General features: G+C 38.2%; 1 protein-coding gene across 2 annotated transcripts in view; it reads right to left on the bottom strand.

Annotated features, from left to right (window-relative positions):
• LOC126413612 (nucleolar complex protein 4 homolog A) overlaps positions 1 to 26,496 on the bottom strand; it is a 146,794-nt gene that overhangs the window by 19,562 nt on the left and 100,736 nt on the right. For both annotated transcript variants that reach the window (XM_050083278.1, XM_050083279.1), the window contains exons 6-9: positions 21,962 to 22,022; positions 21,774 to 21,884; positions 21,463 to 21,626; positions 17,313 to 17,506 (exon numbers count right to left, since the gene is read on the bottom strand). In XM_050083278.1, coding sequence (XP_049939235.1) covers positions 17,313 to 17,506; positions 21,463 to 21,626; positions 21,774 to 21,884; positions 21,962 to 22,022 — 530 coding nt within the window. The remainder of the gene's footprint in view (positions 1 to 17,312; positions 17,507 to 21,462; positions 21,627 to 21,773; positions 21,885 to 21,961; positions 22,023 to 26,496) is intronic.

Raw genomic sequence — 26,496 nt, 5'->3', positions numbered from 1 at the left:
TACCCCGCACCAATACGCAGCTCACAACTATACACCCACAATTATGCAAATTCAGACAAGTGTTGCCCCTGTCGAGTCTGGAGGGCAGCAGGTCTGCCAGTTGCCTGTGCTTAAAGAGGCTAGCTCTCCAGCATACACTCAGTGCTGTATTTACCATGAGTGTTGTCTATAACTTCTCGCTAAGCCATTAATGAGATCTCCACTAGTGTCTTATTTTCTCTTAGATTGCTCTTTGGTATTACAGCTTGTGCTATGGACTAGTTTTGCTTAAAATATTCCAAAAGCAGATTTCTCCTTAACCTGGGACGACTGTACTGCTCTATTCTTATCAAAGTTTGTCTCTCTATCTATTCCTTTGGAGAGTCTAATGTGTTGTTGTAACAAAATGGTTTTAGCACAAACATAAAAATAATCATCCATATTTTCATTGTAATGAGTGAGACTTAAAACTGTCAAATGGATTGTATGAACAGTGAGATCCTATAGAGGAAGCCAGCTCTGTTCCAAGTGACACATACCATTCAGCCATCAATCTTGGCAACTGCAGATACATTGTTCAAGCCAAACTACCCAGTTTGATGGTAAAAACACACTGATAACTCAATAAGTTTAGATTGACAGGAAAGGTGGCAACAGCCTATATATGTATGAAACTATGGCATACCAGAAAGAACATTACTTCATACTGTGTGATCACCACGTTAGCTCTTGACACTGTACATAAGCTATCAGGTGAATTGTTTACAACAATGATTTCAACTTTTTTTTTAATAGTTTGGTCCTCATGCCTCACCCATTCACCCTGTGAATGAACAGGTGGCCGCTCCTTCAGAAGGGTCCGAGCAGGCACACAGGAGGAGGGGTTTACTAGTTACTGAAAGCTCCAATGGTAGGCGCGTTATGGAGATAGCATTCAGGGCTGGAAAGAAAGCCAATGTGCACGCGGTACATTTGCTGGGGTGCCTCATCCGAGACGCGGAGGAGGTCTTGCCTGCGGCTATCAAGCGTGCGGGCTACACTTGTCTGCAAGATGTGGCTCACGTCAGTACCAATGACGCCTGTTGCATGGATTCTGAGACAATACTCAGTTCGTACATGTGGCTGGCAGAGGTGGTTAAGACTGCTGGCCATGTGCGTGGGATGCCAGCAGAGCTTGCAATTTGCAGCATTGTTGCCAGAGTTTATCGAGGTCCTTTGGTTTGGAGACGAGTGGAAGGTCTCAACTGCTTTGTCAACTCTGTGATGGTCTTGGCTGCAGATTTCTAGACCAGTGTTACTCTGTGGGGATCTGTAGGACTCCCCCTGATAGGTCAGGGGTGCACTACACAAAGAAAGAAAGCAAATACTTGGGTAGCAGAGTACTTGTGGAGTACACGAGTGTTTTTAGGCAAGGCAGTAGTTTGAGGTGCTCTAATGAACAATCACCAATCAATATCCAGCAAGGGAAGTCAAACAGTTTTCATAATAAGACACTTCAACTGTTATAATATTATCGGTAAGCTATTGAAGTATTCGTAATAAAGTTACCGAGTTTACTGCCCTCCAGGAAAGTTCTCGCACTCAAACTATTCTTAGGACTGAGAGTTGGCTGAGACCCAAAGTGAAAAGCTCCAAGATATTTAGCGAGTCATGGAACATATATTGGAAAGAGAGATTAGAGACCTTTGGAGGGGGAGTGTTCATTGCTGTTGACAAAAATAATGTCTCTAATGAGGTTGAAGTGGAGTGTGACAGTGAAGTTACCTGAACGCAATATCAGGTGTAGGTGAAACCAGATCAATTGTTGGATGTTTTTACCGCCCACCCAATTCTGCTTTGAAAGTTCTAGAGTCATTTGAAGGACATCTATGGTCAATAGCATGTGAATACCCAGATCATGCAATACTAGTTGGAGGCAACTTTAAACTACCGAGTGTAGACCGAGATGTCTATGTATTCATTGTGGTGCAGGGAGGAGAGGGAGGGTACAGACAGACAGTCAAACGAAATAGTTATGAATGTGTTTTCTGGGAACTATCTTGAGCCGACAGCTCGGCATCCCACACACAATGGAAATATCTTAGACTCTGTAGTTACAAATAGGCCAGACCTTATTGATAATGTCAGTACAGAAATGGGGATTATCGATGATGATGTCATTATAACAACTATGATTACGAAAGTTAATAAATCAGTCAATAAGGCTAGGAGAATGTTTCTGCTACATAGAGCAGATAAGCAGTTCACTTAGACAGTGAATTGGCATCGCTTAATTCCAGTAAGATGGATGTAAAGGAATTATGGGAAGGTTTAAGCAGACTGTAGATCGTGGTCTGAAGAGTTATGTGCCTAGTAAGTGGGTAATGGATGGAAGAGACCCACCATTCTTTAATAATGAAATTCAGAGGACGCTAAGGATGCTGAGGCTGCTGAACTCTCGGATCAAAAGATGACACACGAAAGTTAGTAGTAGAGAAACAGCTGAAAGATTTAAAAGTACATAAATCACCATGTCTGGATGGAATCCCAGTTCGATTTTACAAAGAGTATTCTATGGCACTGGCCCCATACTTGGCTTGCATTTATCGTTAATCTCTCACCCAGCACAAAGTCCCAGGTGACTGGAAAAATGTGCAGGTGACACCAAAATATCAGAAGGGTAAAAATTACCAATCAATTTCCCTAACTTCTGTTTGCTGCAGAATTCTTGAATGTATTCTGAGTTCAAATATAATAAATTTTTTTGAGACTGAGAAGCTTACGTCCATGAATCAGCATGATTTTAGAAAGCATCGCTTGTGCAAAACTCAGCTTGCCCTTTTCTCACATGATATGCTGCGACCTATGGATGTAGGGCAACAGGCAGATTTCATATTTCTAGATTTCCGAAGTGTGTTGTCCTTGACAGCAAGTGTTCATCAGAGTCAAGGCATTATCAGGAGTGCCCCAGGGAAGTGTGATAGGACCACTGTTGTTCTCTATATATGTAGATGATTTGGCAGACAGGGTGGGCAGCAATCTGCTGCTGTTTACTGATGATGCCACAGTGTCAAAGTTGAGTAATTGTACGAAGATACAGGAGGACTTAGACAAAATTTCCAGTTGATGTGATGAATGGCAGCTAGCCCTACATGTGGAAAAATGTAAATAATTGCGAATGAGTAGGAATATCAAACCTAGATACAGTATTAGTAGTGTCCTGCTTGACAGAGTCAAGTTGTTTAAATATTTGGGCATAATGTTGCTAAGGGATGTGAGATGGAACGAGCATGTGAGAACTGTGGTAGGGAAGGCGAAAGGTTGATTTCAGTTTATTGGGAGAATTTTGGGAAAGAGTGGTTCACCTTTAAAGGAGACTGCAAATAGGACACTGGTGCAATCTATTCTTGAGTATTGCTTGAGTGTCTGGGATCAAAGGAAGACATTGAAGCAGTTCAAAGGCGAGCTGCTAGATTTTTTACCAGTAGGTTCGAACAACAAGTAAGTGTTACAGAGATGCTTCAGGAACTCAAATGGGAATTACTGGAAAGAAAGTGACATGCTTTTTGGAAAACACTATTGAGAAAATTTGGAGAACCGGCGCATGAAGCTGACTGCAAAACAATTCTACTGCCGCCAACATACATTGTGTTTAAGGGCCATGAAGATAAGATATGAGAAATTAGGGCTCATATGGAGGCATATAGACAGTTGTTTTTTCCCTCACTCTATTTGGGGGTGGAACAGGAAAGGAAATGGCTATTGGTGGTACAGGGTACCCTCCGCCAAGCCCTGTATGGTGGCCTGCGATGTGTGTGTGTGTGTGTGTGTGTGTGTGTGTGTGTGTGTGTGTGTGTAATGTTTTATTTATTACCATCAGCCAATTTTAACACCATGGTCATTATTAGGGCTAGGATTTTTATGACCTAAAAAATCCTCACAATATGCACCAAAATGTTATGTAAAAAAATTTGCAAAAATATGCACATTAACAGAAAGAATACGACCTAACAATATTAAAATAAGGTTAAATTTCTTTGTAAAATAAAAAGTCAGTTTATGATAATGAAATGTTTATTTAAGAATAAAATGTACATAAGAAGCAAGCTAAACTATGGAATTTGATGTGTTGGTGCATGCTTTCTATTAACAGTATCGGAACATAGTTAACCTATGGTGTATTTTTTGGACATCTTCATTTTTCTTCAATTTCTAGTTGCAATAAACAATGAATACCTTGTGCAAATTTTCAAATAAAAGAGATTTCCTACTGTTGGTCATGGAATCCTTGTACTTCGAAAAACTACTTCCCACTTCAGCTGACCCAAGACAAGCACATTTAAAATGGACAATATCATTTGACTCTAAATGTAAATGATTAAAAGAGAAATTACACTCACACAAATCATTGAAATGGAACACTGTGTCACTGGATTTATGACAGATCTCTTCTGCAACTCTGTAACATGTGAACTAACCAAGTCACATGCACAGTTTTACTGTATAATGCTTCTAGTGAATCAGCAGCTTTCACCATATAAGGCACAGCATCAATTACAAATACAATACACTGGCATGCTTAACGTCTTTGGGCCACATGGCATTCATAGATCCACTGAACAATTTACTTTTTCTAAATGTTCACAGTTTATTAGAAATTTTTCATCTGGGCTATCTTCTTCCAAAGTTCCCACAATGACATTTGCAATATATCTTCCAACAAAGTTTATTTTCACCAAGTGATACCTGTATTTTTTAATTTGCAACCCGTTGTCTGATTTGTTACAGTGTTTTCTCATAGCTTCAGCTGGTGTGGTTTTCTTAGCGTGGAAGAAGGAAGAGTCGAGTTTAACTTCCTATTGCCAGCATGATCATTAGAAATTAAACACAAGCTCAGATTACAAAAGGTAGGGGAAGGAAACTGACCGTGTCTTTGCCAAGGAACCATCTCAGCATTGGACTGGAGTGATTTTGGGAAATCACAAAAAACTTAAATGTAGATGGCTGAATGGGAATTTGAAAGTGTGGAAGAATCAGAAAGAAATTTGTCTGTGTGTTTTCTAAGAAGTCATGAAATTTTGGATGGTTCAGTTTACTTAAGTGAATGTCTGTACAAGGGAAATATGTAAAAAGCTCTTTACAGAATGGTGAATATGACTGTCAAGATACCGCAAGGATCATTTGCTGTAGTGTCTTTTTCATTTTCAATCTGTTGCACTCCATGTTTGTGTTTTTCTGTGGGCACATGCCGCTGAATGTTAAATGACTTCTCCGTAGTAAGTCTTCTGTCGCACATTTTGCAATACAGTATTTTACCACCAGTTGTAAATACTCTCTCACTATAGTGAGACACCAACTGTTGGGAGTTTACTTGAATACTCTGCTTTACTTTATGCATTTTTTCTGAACTATACTGCACAAACCTTGAACTTCAACAAGACAGACTAACAAAATGAGGCACCTGTCTGTAGTCCAGGGTACAGATGACTTAAGCAACTACCTGTTTCTAGGACAACAATAGGCTACTGTTGTGTAAAGGTGAAGCCCACAGTGTCATTTCAAGCAAAATAGGGTAGGGCGGTAGATATCTGCCATTTTCCAGGAAACAAAATGAGATGTGTAATTCTGAGACATGTAACATGGAAGAAAGAAATTGCACAAGAAAAGTTCTTTACTTCTTGAAAGAGTAAAAATATAATTAATGTGGTCTATTACTAACTAAAATATTATCTGTCAGAGAGAAATGGTCATGTACGTGCAAATATGATGTAACAAATTACAGTAACTTATTTAGTGTTTTCACAACAAGCATTTACATGTGTTTAAGAAACATGTTAATCTTACCAAAAATGTAAGCCCAATCGTCAAAATCCTAGCCACAGTCATTACCAACTGTGATGTACATTACAGCTGCCACAGTTTTGATCTTACTGACATAATACTGACTGCACTAACCCTAAAAAACTGGCTAGCAGTATCACTTCACAAACCCTAAGTAGCGATGGTTATTTGCAAAAATGAACAGCAGTTTTCTCGATAGATTGACCTTGACTATATGATTCCTGGGACTATCTTACGAATCAAATCTCTTCCCGAGGCTACAAGTGTTAAAAGTTCTTTGTGCACTGGCTCATATTAATGGGCAGGAAAGGAGTGGGCCTTTGCTTAACAATGCTCACCCTGGATCAGTTGCTGGCATAACCTCAAATTAGATAATGCCATGATCTTCTACTGCAGTGGCATCAATTTAACACTCACCAAATTAGATAGTACCACTGTTAGAATCTGTGTTGAAGCAATACCTTCTACATCAACCAATGCTTTGCTCTTGAAAGCAGTTGAAGTACCTCTTCATATCTGGTCCAAGTTCCTTGTGGATAAATTTATGTGGTGAAGGATCAAAACTCTGGAGCCCCTAATTATTCAGAAACTAGCAGCTCTGCAGGAGCTTCTTCAAATAAATAACTATCCTGCTACGTAAACAAAAAGTGTGCTACTGAATAGTAGTCACTACTCAATTAGAACATTTCTCTACTAATCATTTGTCAGATGAACCAACAATTCAAATTACCTTTTCTCAGCTGCCTGTTTTGTGCTGCATTCATTTTCTCCCCAAATGTGAACACTGAACATTTGCTATATATTCAAAACTACCATGCAAATTCAGTGTGGCCCGAGGTGGCTCATTTTTCCTTGTCACTACTGATAACCTTTAGCTGGCATCTCACCAGGGGGCGTGAGTTACTCGCTTGTGTGATTATTGCTGCCTTGCCTAGTCTTCAAAAGTGTCCGCTAGAATTGCGTCAAAGAAGGAGCCTCCAAAGAGTGCAGTGCAGGCAGTTTTCACACAGTGCAGAGCCGGGAGCAGTAGCAGTGCTTGGAGCAACAGACACATGGTGCGGATCAGCATGACATCTTTTACAGGTTGTCTTTCACTCTTCTTCACCAGGACTGGGCAGAAGGTAAAGGTCTGGTTCGCTTATGTTGTCTGCAACTAGTTGATCAGCTTCATGCTCCAATTTCCCACTCTGCAAGCTCATTGAACAGATGTTAGTGTTTACTTCACTAAGTCATCATGCACGCCTTGTTATTTGGTTCTGTGATTCTAGGACCAGTGTATTGCCCCGTCTGCTTTGTGTTATTTTGAAGAAACTTGTCTTCATCACTAGCCAGCATTCTATCTCACAACATTTGCCGTGGTTGATGATGTCATGGTCATGTAATGCACCCAGTTGTTTTTTTTTTTTTAATTGTGTTTGTTTTAAAATTTTTATGTATGTGAAACATCTGTTCTAAGCTTTAATATTTGTTTTCATGATGTTTTAGAAGCTGGTGGGCTCTCTGGCAGTTAGATGTCCCTCTTAACAATCTTCATAAGAAGGGATGGGAATTTGTTTGCGGATGGAGCCAGCAGACTGTATTTGAGGCGATTAAGACAGCTCTAAGTAACCTGCAGGTATTAGCGATTCCCAATTTTGAAAAGAGATTCAATCTCCAAACTGCTGTGTGTAACGCTGGGGTGGCCACAGTCCTTTTGCAGGAAGATGCAAGTGAGAGATGACCTTCTGCCTTTGCCTCGCAAGTACTGGTGGGACCTGAACTTAAGTATGAGTGTGAGGCTCTGGCAGTTCTGTTCACTCTTCAAAAGTTTCAGTTTTATCTTGAACAGAGAATTTGACTGAGAGACTAACAACCAAGCCTTAAGTTGGGTTTTGGCTCACCCAAGGAAGACAGGCAGGACTGCCCCACCGTATTAGGAGTTCAGATAAGCAGGTGACCGATGTGCTCAGCTGTATATTTGAGAAGGGTGCCCACGAACCCATTTTTAAAGTCTTAACTGAGATACCTCAATTATTTTCTGACCTCAGGAATAAGCAGGACCAAGATCCTTATTTAGGTCCTATAAGGAGTTGGTTGTTAATGGGTGAGCGACTTCCCAGTTATTCCTTGAGAAAGGGTATACTTCCTCATGAAGTTGGGAAATTTGCCGAGCCAAAAATTTGTTTACCTGTTGAACTCGTAGCATCTGAATCTTGTTATTTTTGTAGTCTCTTATTAGTGGGCATCTGGGCCTCTATAAAACATCTGCTAAGGTCCATGCTCATATAACATAGATATTTGATGATTGGTTCAGGAGTGTGACTCATGCAAAATGGTGAAGCCCAGTTCCAACACACATAAAGTCTTACTGTGCTCTGAATGGGAATAAGGCCCCATGGATAAAGTCTTCATTGATTATGTGGGTCCCCTGCCTTGAACAAGAGCTAGAAACCATTTTATGTCATTGTTGTGGATGACTTTTCTCATTTTCTGTGGCTTTTTCTAAATAGAGGGGTTACTGCCTACCTAATTATTTGCCATTTAATTCAAATATTTTCCTGTTTTGTTACACAAAAGGTGCTTGTCAGTGACAATGCCCTTGCATTTATGTCACAAGAATTTAAGCAGTTTTGTTTTGCCTTTAAGCACTTTGCGATCATCCCCTATTACCCTCAGTCTTCCTTTTCGGAGAGGGTTAATTGTAATCTTACGGCTGCCTGAATTATTTATCGTGCTAAGAATCGGAACAAATGGAACATTTCCATCCCTTGGATGACTGCTGCCTTCAGTTCAGCACAGCATGAGGATTCACTCTTGGCTGATTTGTGGAGTATAAAGGATCTGGTGCCTGATTGGATTACCCTTTGCCCGATGAAGAAAAACTGGGATAGAGCTAGGAAGGACATTGACCTTGCCCATCACCATCAAGCAAGATGGTATAAACAGGGAAGTAGACCCTTTTGTGACTGAGTTGGAGATAAGGTTTCTATTTGGAATTTTAGCATGGGTGGTAATCAGGGTAATGCTATCACCATGAAGCTTGCTCCTAGGTTTGTAGGACCATGTGCAATTGTTAAGTTCCGTTAATCTGCTAGTGCACAACCTGGGGACTGGGAAAATCTTGAAGGTTCATGTGAGCGACATAAAAACTAGCTAAGTAATGTGTTTCTCTCCTATTCTCATTAAAAAAAACAGGGGGTAGGGTATTAGGTTTGAGAGTGAGAGACTGAGCCATCGCTATGGCTCATTCCTCCTTGTCACTATCAATAACTTCTAGCTAGTGTCCCACCAGGGGGTGTGGGTTACTCCCTTGTGTAGTTACCATGTCACACCTAGTCTTCAAAAGCATCTCCTAGAGTCGCACCTAAGGATGAGCCTTTGAAGATCACGGCGCAGGAAGTTTTTGCACAGAGTGGAGCCGGGGACAGCAGCAGTGCTTAGAGCAACGGACATGCAGCACGAACCAGTAAGACATCTTTCCCGGGTCGTCGTTCACTCTTCTTCACCAGGACTGGGCAGAACACAAAGGTATGGTTTGCTTATGTTGTGTGCAACTAGTTGATCAGCTCTATACACTGATTTCTCACTCTGCAAGCTGCTTGAATATATGTTTGTGTTTGCTTCACTGAGTCATCATGGATGCCTTATTTGGTTCTGTGATTCCAGGACTAGTGTATTGTCCTGTTTGCCCTGTGTGATTTTGAAGTACCTTAAGTTAATCTGTGGGCTAGCATTCTCTCTCAAAAAATTCGCCATGATTAATGTTGTTATGGTTATGTACTTCCCCCCATGAACCATGGACCTTGCCATTGGTGGGGAGGCTTGCGTGCCTCAACGATACAGATGGCTGTACCATAAGTGCAACCACAACAGAGGGGTATCTGTTGAGAGGCCAGACAAACGTGTGGTTCCTGAAGAGGGGCAGCAGCCTTTTCAGTAGTTGCAGGGGCAACAGTCTGGATGATTGACTGATCTGGCCTTGTAACACTAACCAAAACGGCCTTGCTGTGTTGGTACTGCGAACGGCTGAAAGCAAGGGGAAACTACGGCCGTAATTTTTCCCGAGGGCATGCAGCTTTACTGTATGGTTAAATGATGATGGCATCCTCTTGGGTAAAATATTCCGGAGGTAAAATAGTCCCCCATTCGGGTCTCCAGGCGGGGACTACTCAAGAGAACGTCGTTATCAGGAGAAAGAAAACTGGCGTTCTGTGGATCGGAGCGTGGAATGTCAGATCCCTTAATCAGGCAGGTAGGTAAGAAAATTTAAAAAGGGAAATGGATAGGTTAAAGTTAGATATAGTGGGAATTAGTGAAGTTCGGTGGCAGGAGGACCAAGACTTTTGGTCAGGTGAATACAGGGTTATAAATACAAAATCAAATAGGGGTATGCAGGAGTAATTTTAATAATGAATAAAAAAATAGGAGTGCGGGAAACTACTACAAACAGCATAGTGAACACATTATTGTGGCCAAGATAGACACGAAGCCCACACCTACTACAGTAGTAAAAGTTTACATGCCAACTAGCTCTGCAGATGATGACGAAATTGATGAAATGTATGATGAGATAAAAGAAATTATTCAGGTAGTGAAGGGAGACAAAAATTTAATAGTCATGGGTGACTGGAATTCGGTAATAGGAAAAGGGAGAGAAGGAAACATAGTAGGTGAATATGTATTGGGGGAAAGAAATGAAAGAGGAAGCTGTGTGCTAGAATTTTGCACAGAGCATAACTTAATCATAGCTAACACTTGGTTCAAGAATCATAAAAGGAGGTTGTACACATGGAAGAATCCTGGAAATACTAGAAGGTATCAGATAGATTATATAATGGTAAGACAGATATTTAGGAACCAGGTATTAAATTGTAAGACATTTCCAGGGGCAGAAGTGGACTCTGACCACAATCTATTGGTTATGAACTGTAGATTAAAACTGAAGAAACTGCAGAAAGGTGGGAATTTAAGGAGTTGGGACCTGCACAAAACTGATTAAACCAGAGGTTGTACAGAGTTTCAGGGAGAGCATAAGGGAACAATTGTCACAAATGGGGCAAAGAAATACAATAGAAGAAGAATGGGTAGCTCTGAGGGATGAAGTAGTGAAGGCAGCAGAGGATCAAGTAGGTCAAAAGACAAGGGCTAGTAGAAATCCTTGGGTAACAGAAGAGATACTGAATTTAATTGATGAAAGGAGAAAATACAAAAATGCAGTAAGTGAAGCAGGCAAAAAGGAGTACAAACGTCTCAAAAATGAGATCGACAGGAAGTGCAAAATGGCTAAGCAGGGATGGCTAGAGGACAAATGTAAGGATGTAGAGGCTTATCTCACTAGGGGTAAGATAGATACTGCCTACAGGAAAATTAAAGAGACCTTTGGAGAAAAGAGAACCACTTGTATGAATATCAAGAGCTCAGATGGAAACCCCGTTCTAAGCAAAGAAGGGAAAGCAGAAAGGTGGAAGGAGTATATAGAGGGTCTATACAAGGGCAATGTACTTGAGAACAATATTCTGGAAATGGAAGAGAATGTAGATGAAGACGAAATGGGAGATACAATACTGTGTGAAGAGTTTGAGAGAGCACTGAAAGACCTGAGTCGAAACAAGGCCTCGGGAGTAGACAACATTCCATTAGAACTACTGATGGCCTTGGGAGAGCCAGTCCTGACAAAACTCTACCATCTGGTGAATAAGATGTATGAGACAGGCGAAATACCCTCGGACTTCAAGAAGAATATAATAATTCCAACCCCAAAGAAAGCAGGTGTTGACAGATGTGAAAATTACCAAACAATCAGTTTAATAAGCCATAGCTGCAAAATACTAATGCAAATTCTTTACAAATGAATGGAAAAACTAGTAAAAGTCGACCTTGGGGAAGATCAGTTTGGATTCCGTAGAAATACTGGAACATGTGAGGCAATACTGACCTTACGACTTATCTTAGAAGAAAGATTAAGGAAAGGCAAACCTACGTTTCTAGCATTTGTAGACTTAGAGAAAGCTTTTGACAATGTTGAATGGAATACACTCTTTCAAATTCTAAAGGTGGCAGGGGTAAAATATGGGGAGTGAAAGGCTATTTTCAATTTGTACAGCAACCAGATGGCAGTTATAAGAGTTGAGGGGCATGAGAGGGAAGCAGTGGTTGGGAAGGGAGTGAGACAGGGCTGTAGCCTATCCCAGATGTTATTCAATCTTTATATTGGGCAAGCAGTAAAGGAAACAAAAGAAAAATACGGAGTAGGTATTAAAATCCATGGAGAAGAAACAAAAACTTTGAGGTTCACCAATGACATTGTAATTCTGTCAGAGACAGCAAAGGACTTGGAAGAGCAGTTGAACAGAATGGACAGTGTCTTGAAAGGAGGATGTAAGATGAACATCAACAAAAGCAAAACGAGGATAATGGAATGTAGTCGAATTAAGTCGGGTGATGCTGAGGGAATTAGATTAGGAAATGAGACACTTAAAGTAGTAAAGGAGTTTTGCTATTTGGGGAGCAAAATAACTGATGATGGTCAAAGTAGAGAGGATATAAAATGTAGACTGGCAATGGCAAGCAAAGCGTTTCTGAAGAAGAGAAATTTGTTAACATCGAGTATAGATTTAAGTGTCAGGAAATCGTTTCTGAAAGTATTTGTATGGAGTGTAGCCATGTATGGAAGTGAAACATGGACGATAAATAGTTTGGACAAGAAGAGAATAGAAGCTTTCGAAATGTGGTGCTACAGAACAATGCTGAAGATTAGATGGGTAGATCACATAACTAATGAGGAGGTATTGAATAGAATTGGGGAGAAAAGGAGTTTGTGGCACAACTTGACTAGAAGAAGGGACCGGTTGGTAGGACATGTTCTGAGCCATCAGGGGATCACAAATTTAGCATTGGAGGGCAGCGTGGAGGGTAAAAATCATAGAGGGAGACCAAGAGATGAATACACTAAGCAGATTCAGAAGGATGTAGGCTGCAGTACGTACTGGGAGATGAAGAAGCTTGCACAGGATAGAGTAGCATGGAGAGTTGCATCAAACCAGTCTCAGGACTGAAGACCACCACAACAACAACAACATGGTTATGTAATGTGCCCAGTTTTCATGCTTCGAGGGCCTACATCTTATCTAGTTAAAAAAGAAGTTTGTTTTAAAAGATTTATGCAAAAGAACCAGTTCTTGGTTTTAATATTTGTTTTCATGATGTTTTAGAAGCTGGTGTGCTCTGATATTACTGTTATCCAGTCCTTTTAAGCATGTTGTGAGCTTCAGCTAATGGTAAGACTGTAGCCAGTTGTTTATCATACCCCTTTCCAGAAGAATTTCCAGCTCTCTTTCTGTAGTTCTCTGTTAGCGAAGTTTATTTCCTATGGTATATCAACTTATTAGAAACACTCTAAAAGTGCAATTGTTGTTAAACCACAACTTTACTTGTAGTATAAGCCAATCAGAAATTTATTTTTCTTGTTTGTTAATAGCACTTACTATAATGTAGAGAGGGTGTTCCATTTCAGCAGCTTCTTGCTCCGTGGACCTGGCTTACTTGTGGCCGTGTGCATGGCTCTCAAGTTTTTCCTAGCAAGGTTTGCTATTTGTTTGCAGTCAAGTGTCCTGGTTGTCTTTGCTGAATTGAGTATCTTATGTTATTTGACTTGCACTACGAACAAAATTTTGTTGTCAGCCATTGATTAAGTGGCTTCACACAGGAAATTTTGTCTTTAATACATATTGTATCCCTGTTCCAAATTTTATTGAAATTTTTTTGGTGTACACCTTTTGGGTAATCCCTGTGTTTTGTTTGTTAATATATATCATTTGGGGGTTTGCCTAATATCTTAGACTTGAATTTGCTTGAAGAAATTTATCTAGAACTGTTGTAATTATTTTAACTGGCAGGTTTATTTAAAATTGTATAAATTAAAAATTTTTAAATAGCCAATATTATGAAGGTCTTATTCCTTGAATGTCTTTGAGGTTACGATTATTGTAATTTAATGGCTGTCTCATTCACCATTTTGAATGCCTGTAATGCCAAATTAACTTCAATTTTTTTCTACCTGTTTAAAAAAAATGTACCGCATTTACTCAAATCTAAGCCGCACCTGAAAAATGAGACTCGAAATCAAGGAAAAAAAAATTTCCCGAATCTAAGCCGCACCTGAAATTTGAGACTCGAAATTCAAGGGGAGAGAAAAGTTTTAGGCCGCACCTCCAAATCGAAACAAAGTTGGTCCATTGTAATATGAGACACAATTTAGGTCGAATGAATGACGATACAGCTACAGTAGTTTGGTTGGAGTCATAAGCTTAGCAGTTAAGCTTCAGCAGGTAGCCATTGCTATGCATCAGGCGCTCCGTCCATATTTATATGGGTATCTTTCCTTTTTCATGTGCTTCGTCTGGTTTGAACTGATTGCTTATTTTTCTTTGATCTGATAAGTGCCGTTCTCTTTGTTATAGGTGTTTACGTCACTCTAAGCTGAAAATGCATTACTGTACTGTGTCATGCATTGTTTGTCGCATTGTGATAACGAGTGTTTACGGCCTGTCGCCGCCCGCAGCATGGCTTGCTTTTGTGCACACTACCGCCGCTTACAATTAAAAAAAAGAGAGAGAGGAATCATCTCATTAGCGAAACAATGACAATAAACTGCTATTTGTTGTTACTTACACTACTGCTTACTTTGATAATGATCAACAAGAACCAAATAACAGACTGCGTATTATAGAAGATGTTCTGAACACGAGTTTAGCGAAAAATTTTCTCCGTTTAAAAATCTTTGCAGACGCCTCTTTAGTACATTACATTCTGCACAGAAATTAGGGTCATCTTAGATTTAAAAATCTATTCAATAGCCGTGCTTCATTTATGACTTTATCACTACTAGGCATAAGAATAATATGAATATAAACATGACATGATATGTATATTCTTCCGCGTTTGCTGTTGTCTCACTCTAGTTTCGTAGTTTATTAGGCAGACAGGATTTATATGAGATAGCAGCAAACACGAAAGAATACATTGCAAAATGTTTATATTCTTATGGTGAAGAGAATACTGCATGTGATTCACAATTCATATAAGTTCCTATTAGTAACCATCTCTTCTCACAGGTAGGAAAAAATTCAGAACGTAGAGTTGGCCATATTGACAAACATCCCAAACAGTCTTGCCAGTTGGATTTTCGTAGTACATTGAAATGCTGCTACATTCGAAGATGAACAATACGGAATTTGTATTCACTTCGTTGGATAATGTATGAAAATGCAGTGGTCGAAACTCGGAGTGGAGGAAAAAGCTTGTCTTCCACCTTTTTTTTTTTAGTTTATTTACTGACGCAGAGGTTTTGATGCCAGTCATATATTCGACAGCAGAAGTTAGTTGTGGCGGCACCTACCAACATATTTCAGAACTTCCGCCTACTTTGCACTTGATTCTAAGCCGCAGGCAGTTTTTTGGATAACAAAAACTGGAAAAAAAGTGCGGCTTAGATTCGAGTAAATACGGTAAATGTAAATGTTGTTGTCCAAGGATAAATGACATTAGTTACAGGGGTCTAGTCCTTCCATTTCATTTTCCTGATCCTGGTAATTCCCAATTTCAGGTGTGATTCAAAAATTCACTGACAGATAGGAAAAAAAGTTGATCAACCTCATGTGGTTAAGATTTTTTTTCTGCCCTAAAGTATAAGCAGTAACAGCTTACTCCATTCCTTAGATGAGGTAAGTCTCTACCACAGAGGCAGTAGCATAACGTCAGCTCCCCAGTTTGTCAGGCCCTTACGAGTGAATGAGCTCCTGTCACATCTAACTTGTTAAGTGTACTATCAGTGCTCAATACTCAAGCAATACGGAGAAACAATTATGTTCATCTTATGTATGTAATGCCGGTGATTGAGCTTCAGTGGTATGGAACTTTGGTGAACATTCTTTGGACACCAATGCAGTCAACAAAATTAGTATATGGACATTTTCACAAACAATACAAGTGACATAGGTCCATTTCAAAGTACCCAGCCATATCTTTAAATTTAAATGAGGGCATATAACACAGGGAATAATGGGAAGAAACATGACAGCACAGAAACCAACAGTGCTCAACTATTCCTACAAATTGTGTATGGTTTAAAAAACTGGACATGCAACAGACAATTCGTAATGTCCACCATAAGGATGCACTAACATCTTGACAACTTACTTGGTCGTATCTGCAGGTGGGAGACCTCAAAATCACAAGGTGATTCAAATGCTATGAGCAGTATTGTAACCTGCAGGTCACTTTATCCATGAGACTACACAATTTGAAACACTGACATCCACTTGTGTTAGAACTACCCTCACATCAGAAAAACTGGCCACGTGCAGGTACGACTCGCACACTGAGGGTTCTGTACAAACTTAATTATATATATATAGACAGTTCATCCGTTCTATGAATCGAGAATCTTGACCATTTCTGCCTTTTATCAACAATGATACAAGCAATATATCAGTCCCAGGGAATCCAAGATTTTTGAGAATGTTTTAATTTTAGTGATATAAATCTGACAAAAAGTCATGCAGGGCACAGGCAATCATTATTATAATAATCAGTAGTTCTCCAGTCAGGCTGACTGAGTTGCAGTGGTACCACTGAATGTGGAACTACTGATCATTATAATCTCAAGTTTGATGACACACAACAAAAGACAAAAAAATATATTTGTTTCTTGTGTTATAATTACAAATTAACAATTTTTGGATTTTTCCTGTACTTTTACTGTGAAATGTTGCTTCTTGCCAATTTTCATGATTCTATGTCAACGGGAAGTAACCTATAGGGTTTGATGGTGGGTTCGCGAGTATCAAAATATGTGACATAGATTGCTATATCTCTTAATTGCATTGACTTAGAAGCTTCAATATTTTACTCTGCCAAGGAACCATGGACCTCAATATGAGACATATATTTCAACTTGATACATGTAGCCGTTCCCGAGAAAAAGGATTTTTAACTGACAGACAGATGGCAAAGCAGTCTTATAAGGGTTCCGTTTTTATGACTGAGACACGAAACCCTAAAAAGGAACAATTTACAGGATAAGGGTGCAATTCATAAGAGATTGTAAACCATATCGATAATTTGTGTTTTCCCACAGAGCTTCTATATCACTTCTAGATTCCTTGTCAGAAGATAATACCACAAATGAAATATTGTTGTTGTCTTATTCTTTAGCTTTTGTGCCACTCAACAATTTAAACTAATTGTGATTATGACAAGATATCTCAAATTGTTGATATGAGCTGTTAACACTTACCTGCACTTTATGCCCTTACAATTTTTCTTATCGTCAGATGTATTACTCATGTAATAAGGTAATAGATGTATTTTGTGTATGCATAATGGATATTAAAATATATGGAACCAAAGAGGCACAGTCAAACACTTACGGAAATCATTCATTGTCTTAAATGTGATCTACAGTCAATGGATACGATACTAACATGAAAAAAAAAAAGAAAGAGTATTCATATTCGGTGAGAGAGAGAACTTACATCATCTGCTGACACCTCCAACACATCTGACAGATCCCACTCCAGAGATGGTAGAGGAAAGTTGATAAACCTAGCTGCAGATGCAATGCTAGGAATATGATGTGTTTGCAGAGCCTGGATTTCCCACAATGAGCTTTCAATTGCATGGCTTTTTACTGGATCACTTTCTTCCATAATGAAGGGATCACCTGTCACTTAAATGCAAGGGAAAACTAAAAAGGAGCATACACGACAAGTAGTTATTGGATAGTAACTTACAATATAAAAGATAATATGCACTAGAACTCGGTAAAGACAGATTATGATTCAGCTGATAAACCATAAAGCAACAGAAAATGAATTTTGTTTCATTAAACACAGCAACAAATTAATGCCAAACTGATGAGTGAAAGCACAACTCTCCTTTTGTACATTTTCCATTATTTGTTATTTTACTGTGGTTCTTAAGTGTTACCACATACACATATCAGAGAATAGGCAATAAAACTAGTCCCATAAGTTGAGCTGGGGGAGGGGGGGGGGGGGGGGGCAGGGGATTTTCATGAGTAATCTAAACATGCAACAAAATAGAAACATGAACAGGTAAAATCAAGCAAGTTAGTAAATTTAAATATATTGGAATAACAACACAGCAGTATGGATTAGAAATATTTGCAATAGAGGTAAACTTTAGTAAAATGGAATGAGCATACAGTATAATTAAAATAATCTACTACAAGAACTGCACCTCTAAAAATACAAAACTAAACCATTATACCATAGTGGTAAGACCAGTATGTTTATCAGCGTGTGAATGCATAACAACGAACTATAAAGTATAGAGAATAGAAATACTTGAAACATGGATTATTACAAAGTAATGGGTGTATTACAAACTACACATGGCTGGAACATGAGAACAATGGAGACACAAAGGCACTACTCAAAACATGACATGACCTGTTGGTTGTAAGTTGTGTTTGCATACCTCAGCTGGTAAGCAAACTGCTCGTGAAAGGAAAGGTCCTAGGTTCAAATCACAGTCCAGCATTCAGCTATAATTTGTCTGGAAGTTCTAATACTATGTACTTTACAAAATTTACCAGATATCTTTCCTCAGAAGTTAAGTTTAGCACAATATCATGTCCAGAGAATCGACTACTTTTTAGCTGTACTGGAGGGCATACAGAGAACAATTACTAAAAAATCATATGTTTCTGCACAGCCGCCTAATTTTTTTTTTCAGTGAAGTGTTTTGTTGTTACAATACAACACTTGAATCAAGCAAACATTAAACAGCCACATCTCCCATATGCAAAGAAATCCCACCATAAAAGTCTAATATGGACTCCTGTAGAAGTAAACTCAACATTTTTTCTACAGAAATGATACTTTGGCAGGCAAATACTGGAAAAGTTCAGGTAAATGCTACTGATTCTATTTCTTGTTGCTGTAAGGGGAGAACTTCCATAAGAATTTCCAAGAATAGCTTTGTTTCATGGCAGGTTATATATGTCATGCATCAAGTGGCTCATTAACTTTTCACGTTGACTCTAGAGCACCATTTCGAAGATCCCTCATTTTAAGTGGAAGGAAAATAAATAGAAATTGACATTCTGATGTGACTTCAAACATTATCAGCATAACAATTGTAATTTAAAACAACATAATGCTCTTTTTTACATTCAAATTAGAATTTCTTCAGACTTTACTGTGCTTATATTTTCAATTTTTTTTAACCTTAAAATCAACACTTTTTTGCTTAACCACATGACACCATGTTATTTTCTAGTTTAACTCAAACTGAGCCAAAGTTTGACATACTTTTACACCCAAATAAATGATCATGTTGGATCCCCTAAATTAGAAGACAATAATCCCCTGCAGCAAGGAATCAGTTTGTGAAAAACTATGAACTGCCTTGAAAAACAAACTATATTGTGTAAGAAAACTGATAAAACAAAAAAATTACATTTATCTTTAACTGACAAACAAAGAGTTTTCACAGTCAGCTATATTAATGTATTGGTAGTTGTGTTTGCTATGAAGCTTATACATCGACAAGTAAATTTACTATTAATGCATCACCAGTAAGCTTCTGTTAAATCATATGATTTCTAAGTGGATCTACCCAACATTCATTGGAAACTAACAAAACAATGCATATCAATAAATGCAGCATCTAGAACAAACTCTGCTTGCATACAAAATTGACTCATTTTCTGCTTCAACGCATCTTTAAGTGTGATAATAGAAAGCCACAGTGGGGAAAAGAACTGGTTTTAACAGAGTGCTACTAGAACTGTGCTGATGATAACAAACTGGAAATGACTGTTTCTGAATTTACAGCTGGAATAAGAAAATGACATTGACAGTGCACTTTAAGGAACTATCTTGCTACTCACGTGACATAATTTAGGAAAGTTATTCTAAAGATAAATCACAAAATGGAAGATGTGGATCTCAGTCTCATTTCTCTCTAATAGTATCGAATGGTCTTAGTCAAGTAATTTAGGAATAAAGGCAACAATTCACCAAACAGTAGGTGCATTGAGCTATCGACAGGGAAATAAACAACACTGAAACTTTGCTAGTTTCAGTTCAGTAGCTTGACAGAGTGTATTGGGTGGAGTGGGCAAGTGAAGAAAGGAGGGAGGGAGAGGGCTGGAGGGTTGGGGAAGGATAGTTCTTGGCTAGGAATGTTACACGGGCATTGGTACAGGTGAATTTGAGAAGTGTTCAATGACAATAAACAGGAGAGTAAGTGTGTGTGTGTGTGTGTGTGTGTGTGTGTGTGTGTGTGTGTGTGGTGCGTGCACGCACGCATGCATGTGTGCTATTCAGTGAGCTGTTATTTATATTCCTAGATTATTTAAATTCTACCACGGCTTACCATTACTGGATCAAAGTCACTTGCTTCAGGGATTGTCATGTATCATAGCATGTGTCCACTGGCAAGTAAACTCCTGTAAGTCACTTGCAACAGCTGCTTCTGCGAGTTCTTTCACATGGAGGTAGCACCAGCAAGTCAACTTATGCAAATTTCATCATCTTACAGAAGTAGCTTCTGGGAGTTAAAGGAAACAGTTTCTTAACATTTTGCTGCAAGTAGGTGTTGAACTTGCCAGTTGCTGGAAGTTTTTATTCAGCTTGCAGGAGTTGCACAAATTCCCTACCACTATGGAATTGTCAGTGTCAAAAAGAAGACTGGTGCAAAGAGAGTTGGGCCAAAGCAATTGTACCAGTGGAGCCCTTAAACATACATAGCTGACCACCATAGGCAAGGCACTGCAGAATGAATTTGTCAATTACTTTGTTTTACCAGAAGAGAAAGTGGAATGGCAGTATAGATATCTTTAAATGTTACCTGATTTTTTGTTGTTGTTGGCAGAAACATAAATGTGATACATTTGTCACAAAATTAATAAATACTGTTTGTAAAAATCGAAGAGTACAGAAAAGGTCATCTCTTGGTGATAGAGCTTGCTGCAGTTCTGCATCCCGTTTTTGAATATTTGATTGTACAACAGGAAAGAGATGTTCAAAATTAGTACATGACGTTCTCAGAAAGCTTTTTCAAGCTTAGTGATGTTCTCTGAATTTATTCCATTCAATAGTGTCCCTTCACAACCTAAAATATACATAACTCTGTATCCATTTCTTCACCCAAGTATTTCTTTTTTTCTTGACTTCGTTTTTCATAATGATTTTTCCTCAATAATAATAATGCAACACCAGTGCCACCTGCTCTTGTTCTTAAGCATGACAATATAAACTTTCACCTGCCTATCTTACAATGCAACTCTCGTGGAAACACTTCTGCATGTGCTTGCTGCAAATTCCTGGGCTTAACTTGCTGAATTGACTTGCAGAAGGAAACTTGCACAAGCTTTTGTTCTAATGTAAACACCTCAGCAAACGTCTCAGAAGTTATTTGCTGGTGGACACACTCCTTTATAGGTCATATTTCTTCAATCTTTCCAGGAGGAGGAGGGGGAGGAGAATACGAGCAGTAACTTCTCATTTGTTGGACATCCAGTATAGTGTAAAAAAAATATGGTTCTTGAGCTATGGTCAAAATTTACGCAACCTCTGCAATTACAGGGACTGAAAAATGTGGTGCAAAATAAATGATGTTTTAGCATATTGCAACAGTTACTATAATGCATACCTTGCTGTCCTTGCATACAGTTCACAAGTATCTGCAGACCTGGATGGCGTATTAACAAGTTTCCCACAAATCTTAATATGATCAAAATGTCCTGTGGTGGTGCCAGAAGAGCAAGCCTTGAGAGACGTTTCACAAATGCTGCAACTAAGTTCTCTGGAAGATGTCTAAATGGAGGTCAGAAAAGTAATATAATTTTGATTAACGAAAAAATAAAAGCACTTTGTAAACAGATAGAAGAAAAGTATTATCCTAATAAAGCTCAAATCAGCACTAAAAGAAGAAAGAAACAAAACAGATATGGCCATACTTACGTCGAACTCAGAAAAATATCTGATAAGTAGAATAACCGAGCCTTGTATTTAGTATGGAATATCTCCGGCTCAAATAATGAATATAGCTTCTTGTAAATGTTAGGATACTCCCTATAAAAAATAAAATTCTATTCTCATTACAGCACACAATATCAGCAACATAAAGTTGTTATAATGTAGTCACTTACAGATTATGATGTTGTATGAGAGTAAAAATTCCTTGTAGTGCCAGTAAACTAACAGGACCACCTAATAGAGAAGAGAAAAACAAAAAAAAATTAAAGCCTTTTAAAAGAAAAAAATGCATGTGTGAGGCACATGGAACCATATAAGAAACAGCTTCATCAAACAAAATTATTTCAGCCTTCCCTCTTAGATGATACTAGAAAAATATTAAAAGATAATTATTATTTGGTCCAAGAAAGACAATTTAAGCTACAGAGGTAGTATTAGTACAGAAATCTAGTAACTGCAGATTTTTCATTGCATATCAGAATTCAATGGATTAAGCACATTTCATCTGAAAGATGGCCTCAGAACTTGTAATGAGAAATTAAGATAGAAAGGATCACAAAAAAAGTATGAAATGAATAAATTAAAGTGAAATGAGCAGTAAGTCTCCCAACCAACTGATCAAGATATACTATGGATAGGAATGATGATTATGAGTTACCATGCTGGCAACGACTGATATAATTTTGAGACAGATTTCTGCTCTATTTTGACAAAATTAGTGCTTACAGCTTTTGAGAAATTGATCACTTTCCACAATCCATATCAGAAAGCACTTGAAAACTGTACAAAATTTATAAATTAAGATTGTTTACATAGTATATGACATTTTTCACTTCATGCTTGCTATTTTTGTACAAAACTTTCATCTGCTCTCCTGATAAAACATAAGCCAGGATGGCTGGACAGAGCATGAGCCTTCTCATTCTCCCAAATTAGAGGCCTTTGTATCAAAAAATGCATTATCTCACATGACTATTTCAAACATTCAGCAATCTTATGCCTTATATACTTGGAAAAAGTTAGCTCGATAGCATACAAAACAATTATAAACTGATCATTAAGTCTCTTCATGGCTCATATCAAAATTCCAAGGAAGAGAAGGAAAAACAGTAGCACTGAAACATCTAAGTTGAGACAAGGCCCTTGGAGTAGATGACATTCCCTTGGAATTATAGATGTTCTTAGGAAATCCAGCCATGACAAAACTAATCCAAATGATGTGTAAGATATATGAGACAGGTGAAACACCCTCATACTTCCAGTTGAATGTAATAATGTCAATTGATATCCATATTGTTCCATAAAAACACGGGAGAACTGCCGGATGTCAGTAACGTCCTGCCACGATATTTCGGTGCAGAGTCTTCTGGCCATCTTCAGGTGAGTACCACTGTAGTAGTACTGGCGAGTACAGGCTGAGTTCTGCTATTTAAAGCGACACTGAGCAGTGCATGTGCAATGTCACCTCAGTATGGCTTTAAATATCAGAGCTCAGCGCGTACTCACCACTACTACTACAGTAAGTTCTCACCTGAAGATGGCCAGAAGACTGCGCTGAAATATTGTGGCAGGATGTTACTGACATCCGGTAGTTCTCCCGTGTTTTTTTGGAACAATCAGTACGCCAGGAAAGCTTTAAACATCACAATGATATCCATACTTTTGGAGCCCTGAAGAAGACATTTGTGGACATCAATTTGCTTTGGACAAAGAGGTGCATGCTTGGGTACAATCATAGTTCCGTAGGCAAACTGCAAGTATTTTTCCATGAAAGCACTGACGATCTTGTCTCACAGTGGGATTAATGTATTAACAATTATGATGATTACTTTTGAAATAATACACAGTTTACTTACTTTTTCCATCCATTTCATTTTCATTTGACTACACATTATATACATACCGTATGTGTAATTTTTACTTTCAGTATAAGATCCTACATGTTATTTTTCAGTTATGATCTGCTTTTGTTTTGTCATATTTCTGTATGACTGTTACAACATTGATTTGTGGCAAGAGATATGGTTATATATTAAAATATGTTTGATAAAAATTGATTTATGTTATCTGTAATATTTAGCACTGTCTTTTGTTCTGAATTCTGTCGTCTAAGAATCTTGGCAAAGTTCTCAATATATCACATGTTCTTTGTATTTTGTAGTGAATTTTTATCCTGCTTGTCTGGTGTAGAAATGTTACAGCCATTACATTTAACAATATTATGAAAAGGCGAGTTGCTACTCACCATATAGCACAGATACTCACTTGCAGATAGGTACAACAAAAAAGACTGACATACAATAACCTTTTGGCCAACAAGGCCTTTGTCATACACACACACTAGTCATTACATTTAATTTTATATATTCCTGATTGGTCATTTTTTTTTTTTTTTTTTTTTTTTTTTTTTTTTTTTTTTTTTTTTTTTTTTTTTTAGTTTTGTCTGTTCCGTTTCTTATACTTAGTCCCTGTTTATTTTCATCTAGCTCTGCAGATCAATGGTTAGTTTGTCTGGCTGCTATGCTGAGGACTCTGGTTCAATTATGGGTACTGTTAGGGACTTTTCATTTGGAGGATGACTGGAATGGAGCGCACTTAGGCTCTTGAAGCCAACATAGGAGCAAGGTGAACGAGAAGTGATGGCTCAAAGGCCATGAAAGTCGACAACTACTGGAAGACTGTGAGCTGACATCACATCCTCCATTCTGTATTAAACGATGCAATTGGTAGAATGACTTGGCAACTGGTTGGTCACTATTGGCCCATCAGGGCCAGAATGTGGAGCTTTGCTTTGATAGTTTATTTTCAGTGCAAAAGCTCATTTTAAATTACTATGACAAAATGTGTTTCTCATTTTTTGAGAAATATTTCTCAAAAGGTGATAGGGTAATGAAGTTTTCTTTCTTCTTTCGCTAATGCTATTTCATCATTTTCATTTGCAAATTTGGCCTTAATTTTCTTTCTGTATATTTAATCACCTATATTAGGATTTTAAGCATTATTTGTGACTACAATTTTAATTGTATCCAATTCGGTGTTCATGTTTTCTTTGGTAAGTGGAACTTGAATGATGCGATCTACCGTGGCTTGAAAATAAGCTGCTATATGTGCTAGTGGACGGCATGAATTATATGTTATACAGTCACTTGTGGTTGGTTTACAAAATATGTCAGATTTATGGTTGCTATTCTCATTAGCTATTTTTTTGTATGAGAAGTTTATGCTCTTGTCTGTTTCAAATTCTACAGTAAATCTGATGCTATTTTCTTATGCTTCATTTATTTTGTACGTATCTCAGAAAAAAAACTTGCTTGGGTTTCTGCAAGGCAGCTCCCCAATGGCAATCCATCATTCTGTTTGTATATCTCTCCTTGGAAACTGAAGCAATTTTGTGATAGTTCTATTTCTGGGAGATTGGCCAGTTCATATATTTCTGGTTGGCTAATCTGCCAAATTCTGGTATGTTATTTCTTGTGATTTCAATACATAGAACATTTGATTAGAGACTAATGACATCTAAAGAAATGAATTTTCATCACTTACTGGTTTTTTTCACATTTTTTGGATTTTTTATTTCATTAAAACATTTGCAATTTTCTGAATAAAATGGTATATGTATCACTTACAAACTTGCATGGGAAGTATTTTTTTTTTTTAATATTGTCTGTATCGGTTGAAAATGTTAAAATTTTTACATGCATTACCCCAAGATCTAACAGTATTGGTAACTTTTTATGTACAAGGCTGTGGATTACAGTGTTATAAAGGTGAAATAACGTTGTGTGAACTGGTAGCACTGTTGAAAACAGTATCATACAATTTTGTAGTATAAACACACATTGTATGTGGAAGTGCTAATGTTTTCTTGAGGAAAAGTGATGAATAAACAGGTACATCTCTAAAAAAATAAAGTGTGACACCAAAATGAGGTATTTTTAAGAAACATGGGTTTCGTGACAATATATTTTCAAAGAAAGGGAAACACTGTGTTGAACATGTGGCGTGTGAAGTTACAGATCACAGAACACAGCCCAAATTGTCAGTATCTAGAGAAGTACCCATTAGTGTTTTGAAGAATAAAATAAAACATTGTGAAACACAGTTTTCTGAAAAAGGAACTGATGTAAAAGATATGTTAAGTTATATTCCAATAGAGTTAAACATACTAACAAAGGTGCTGGGTGAATGTGTGTGTGGTGAAGCATGGGAGGGCTAGTTAGTTTACATGAAGACAGTGAGGTATCAAATGGAATAGCCAGGAAACATATCACTGATTGTTGAGCCATGTTGGTTTGTTTTCTGCTGTTATACGTTCACTTACTGGCGCAATCCATTTTCCTACAACACCAGTGGGTGGTGCTTCGGTCGTCTTGTAGTTGGGCTCTTTGGTTAGAGGGAGTTGGAGGCAGCTTGTTGATGGATGATGGGACAATGAGAGAGAGGAATGGATGATGAACGCTGAGCATGCCATTACGGAGCCTGATTAGTGGTTGCTCGTCCAAGTGGACGACTACTACAGGGCCGTGTTGGTGTGGAGTGCTGTGTTCTATACTGTTTCACCCAGTTGACTATCTGGATTTGGGAGTAGCAAACTGCTGATGTGGGTGCTGTGACCACGATGATTTCTCTGGCAACCACCTGCCCTACCCTACGGTACTACTGTTTATGCTCTTTCTCCAACTGTAGAGAAGTCGCATTTGCCTGGTTG

Source organism: Schistocerca serialis, chromosome 1 (genome assembly GCF_023864345.2).
Source record: "Schistocerca serialis cubense isolate TAMUIC-IGC-003099 chromosome 1, iqSchSeri2.2, whole genome shotgun sequence".
In the NCBI taxonomy this organism is placed as follows: domain Eukaryota; kingdom Metazoa; phylum Arthropoda; class Insecta; order Orthoptera; family Acrididae; genus Schistocerca; species Schistocerca serialis.
The sequence above is the reverse complement of the archived record's forward strand: the minus strand, read 5'-3'. Positions and strand labels throughout refer to the sequence as shown.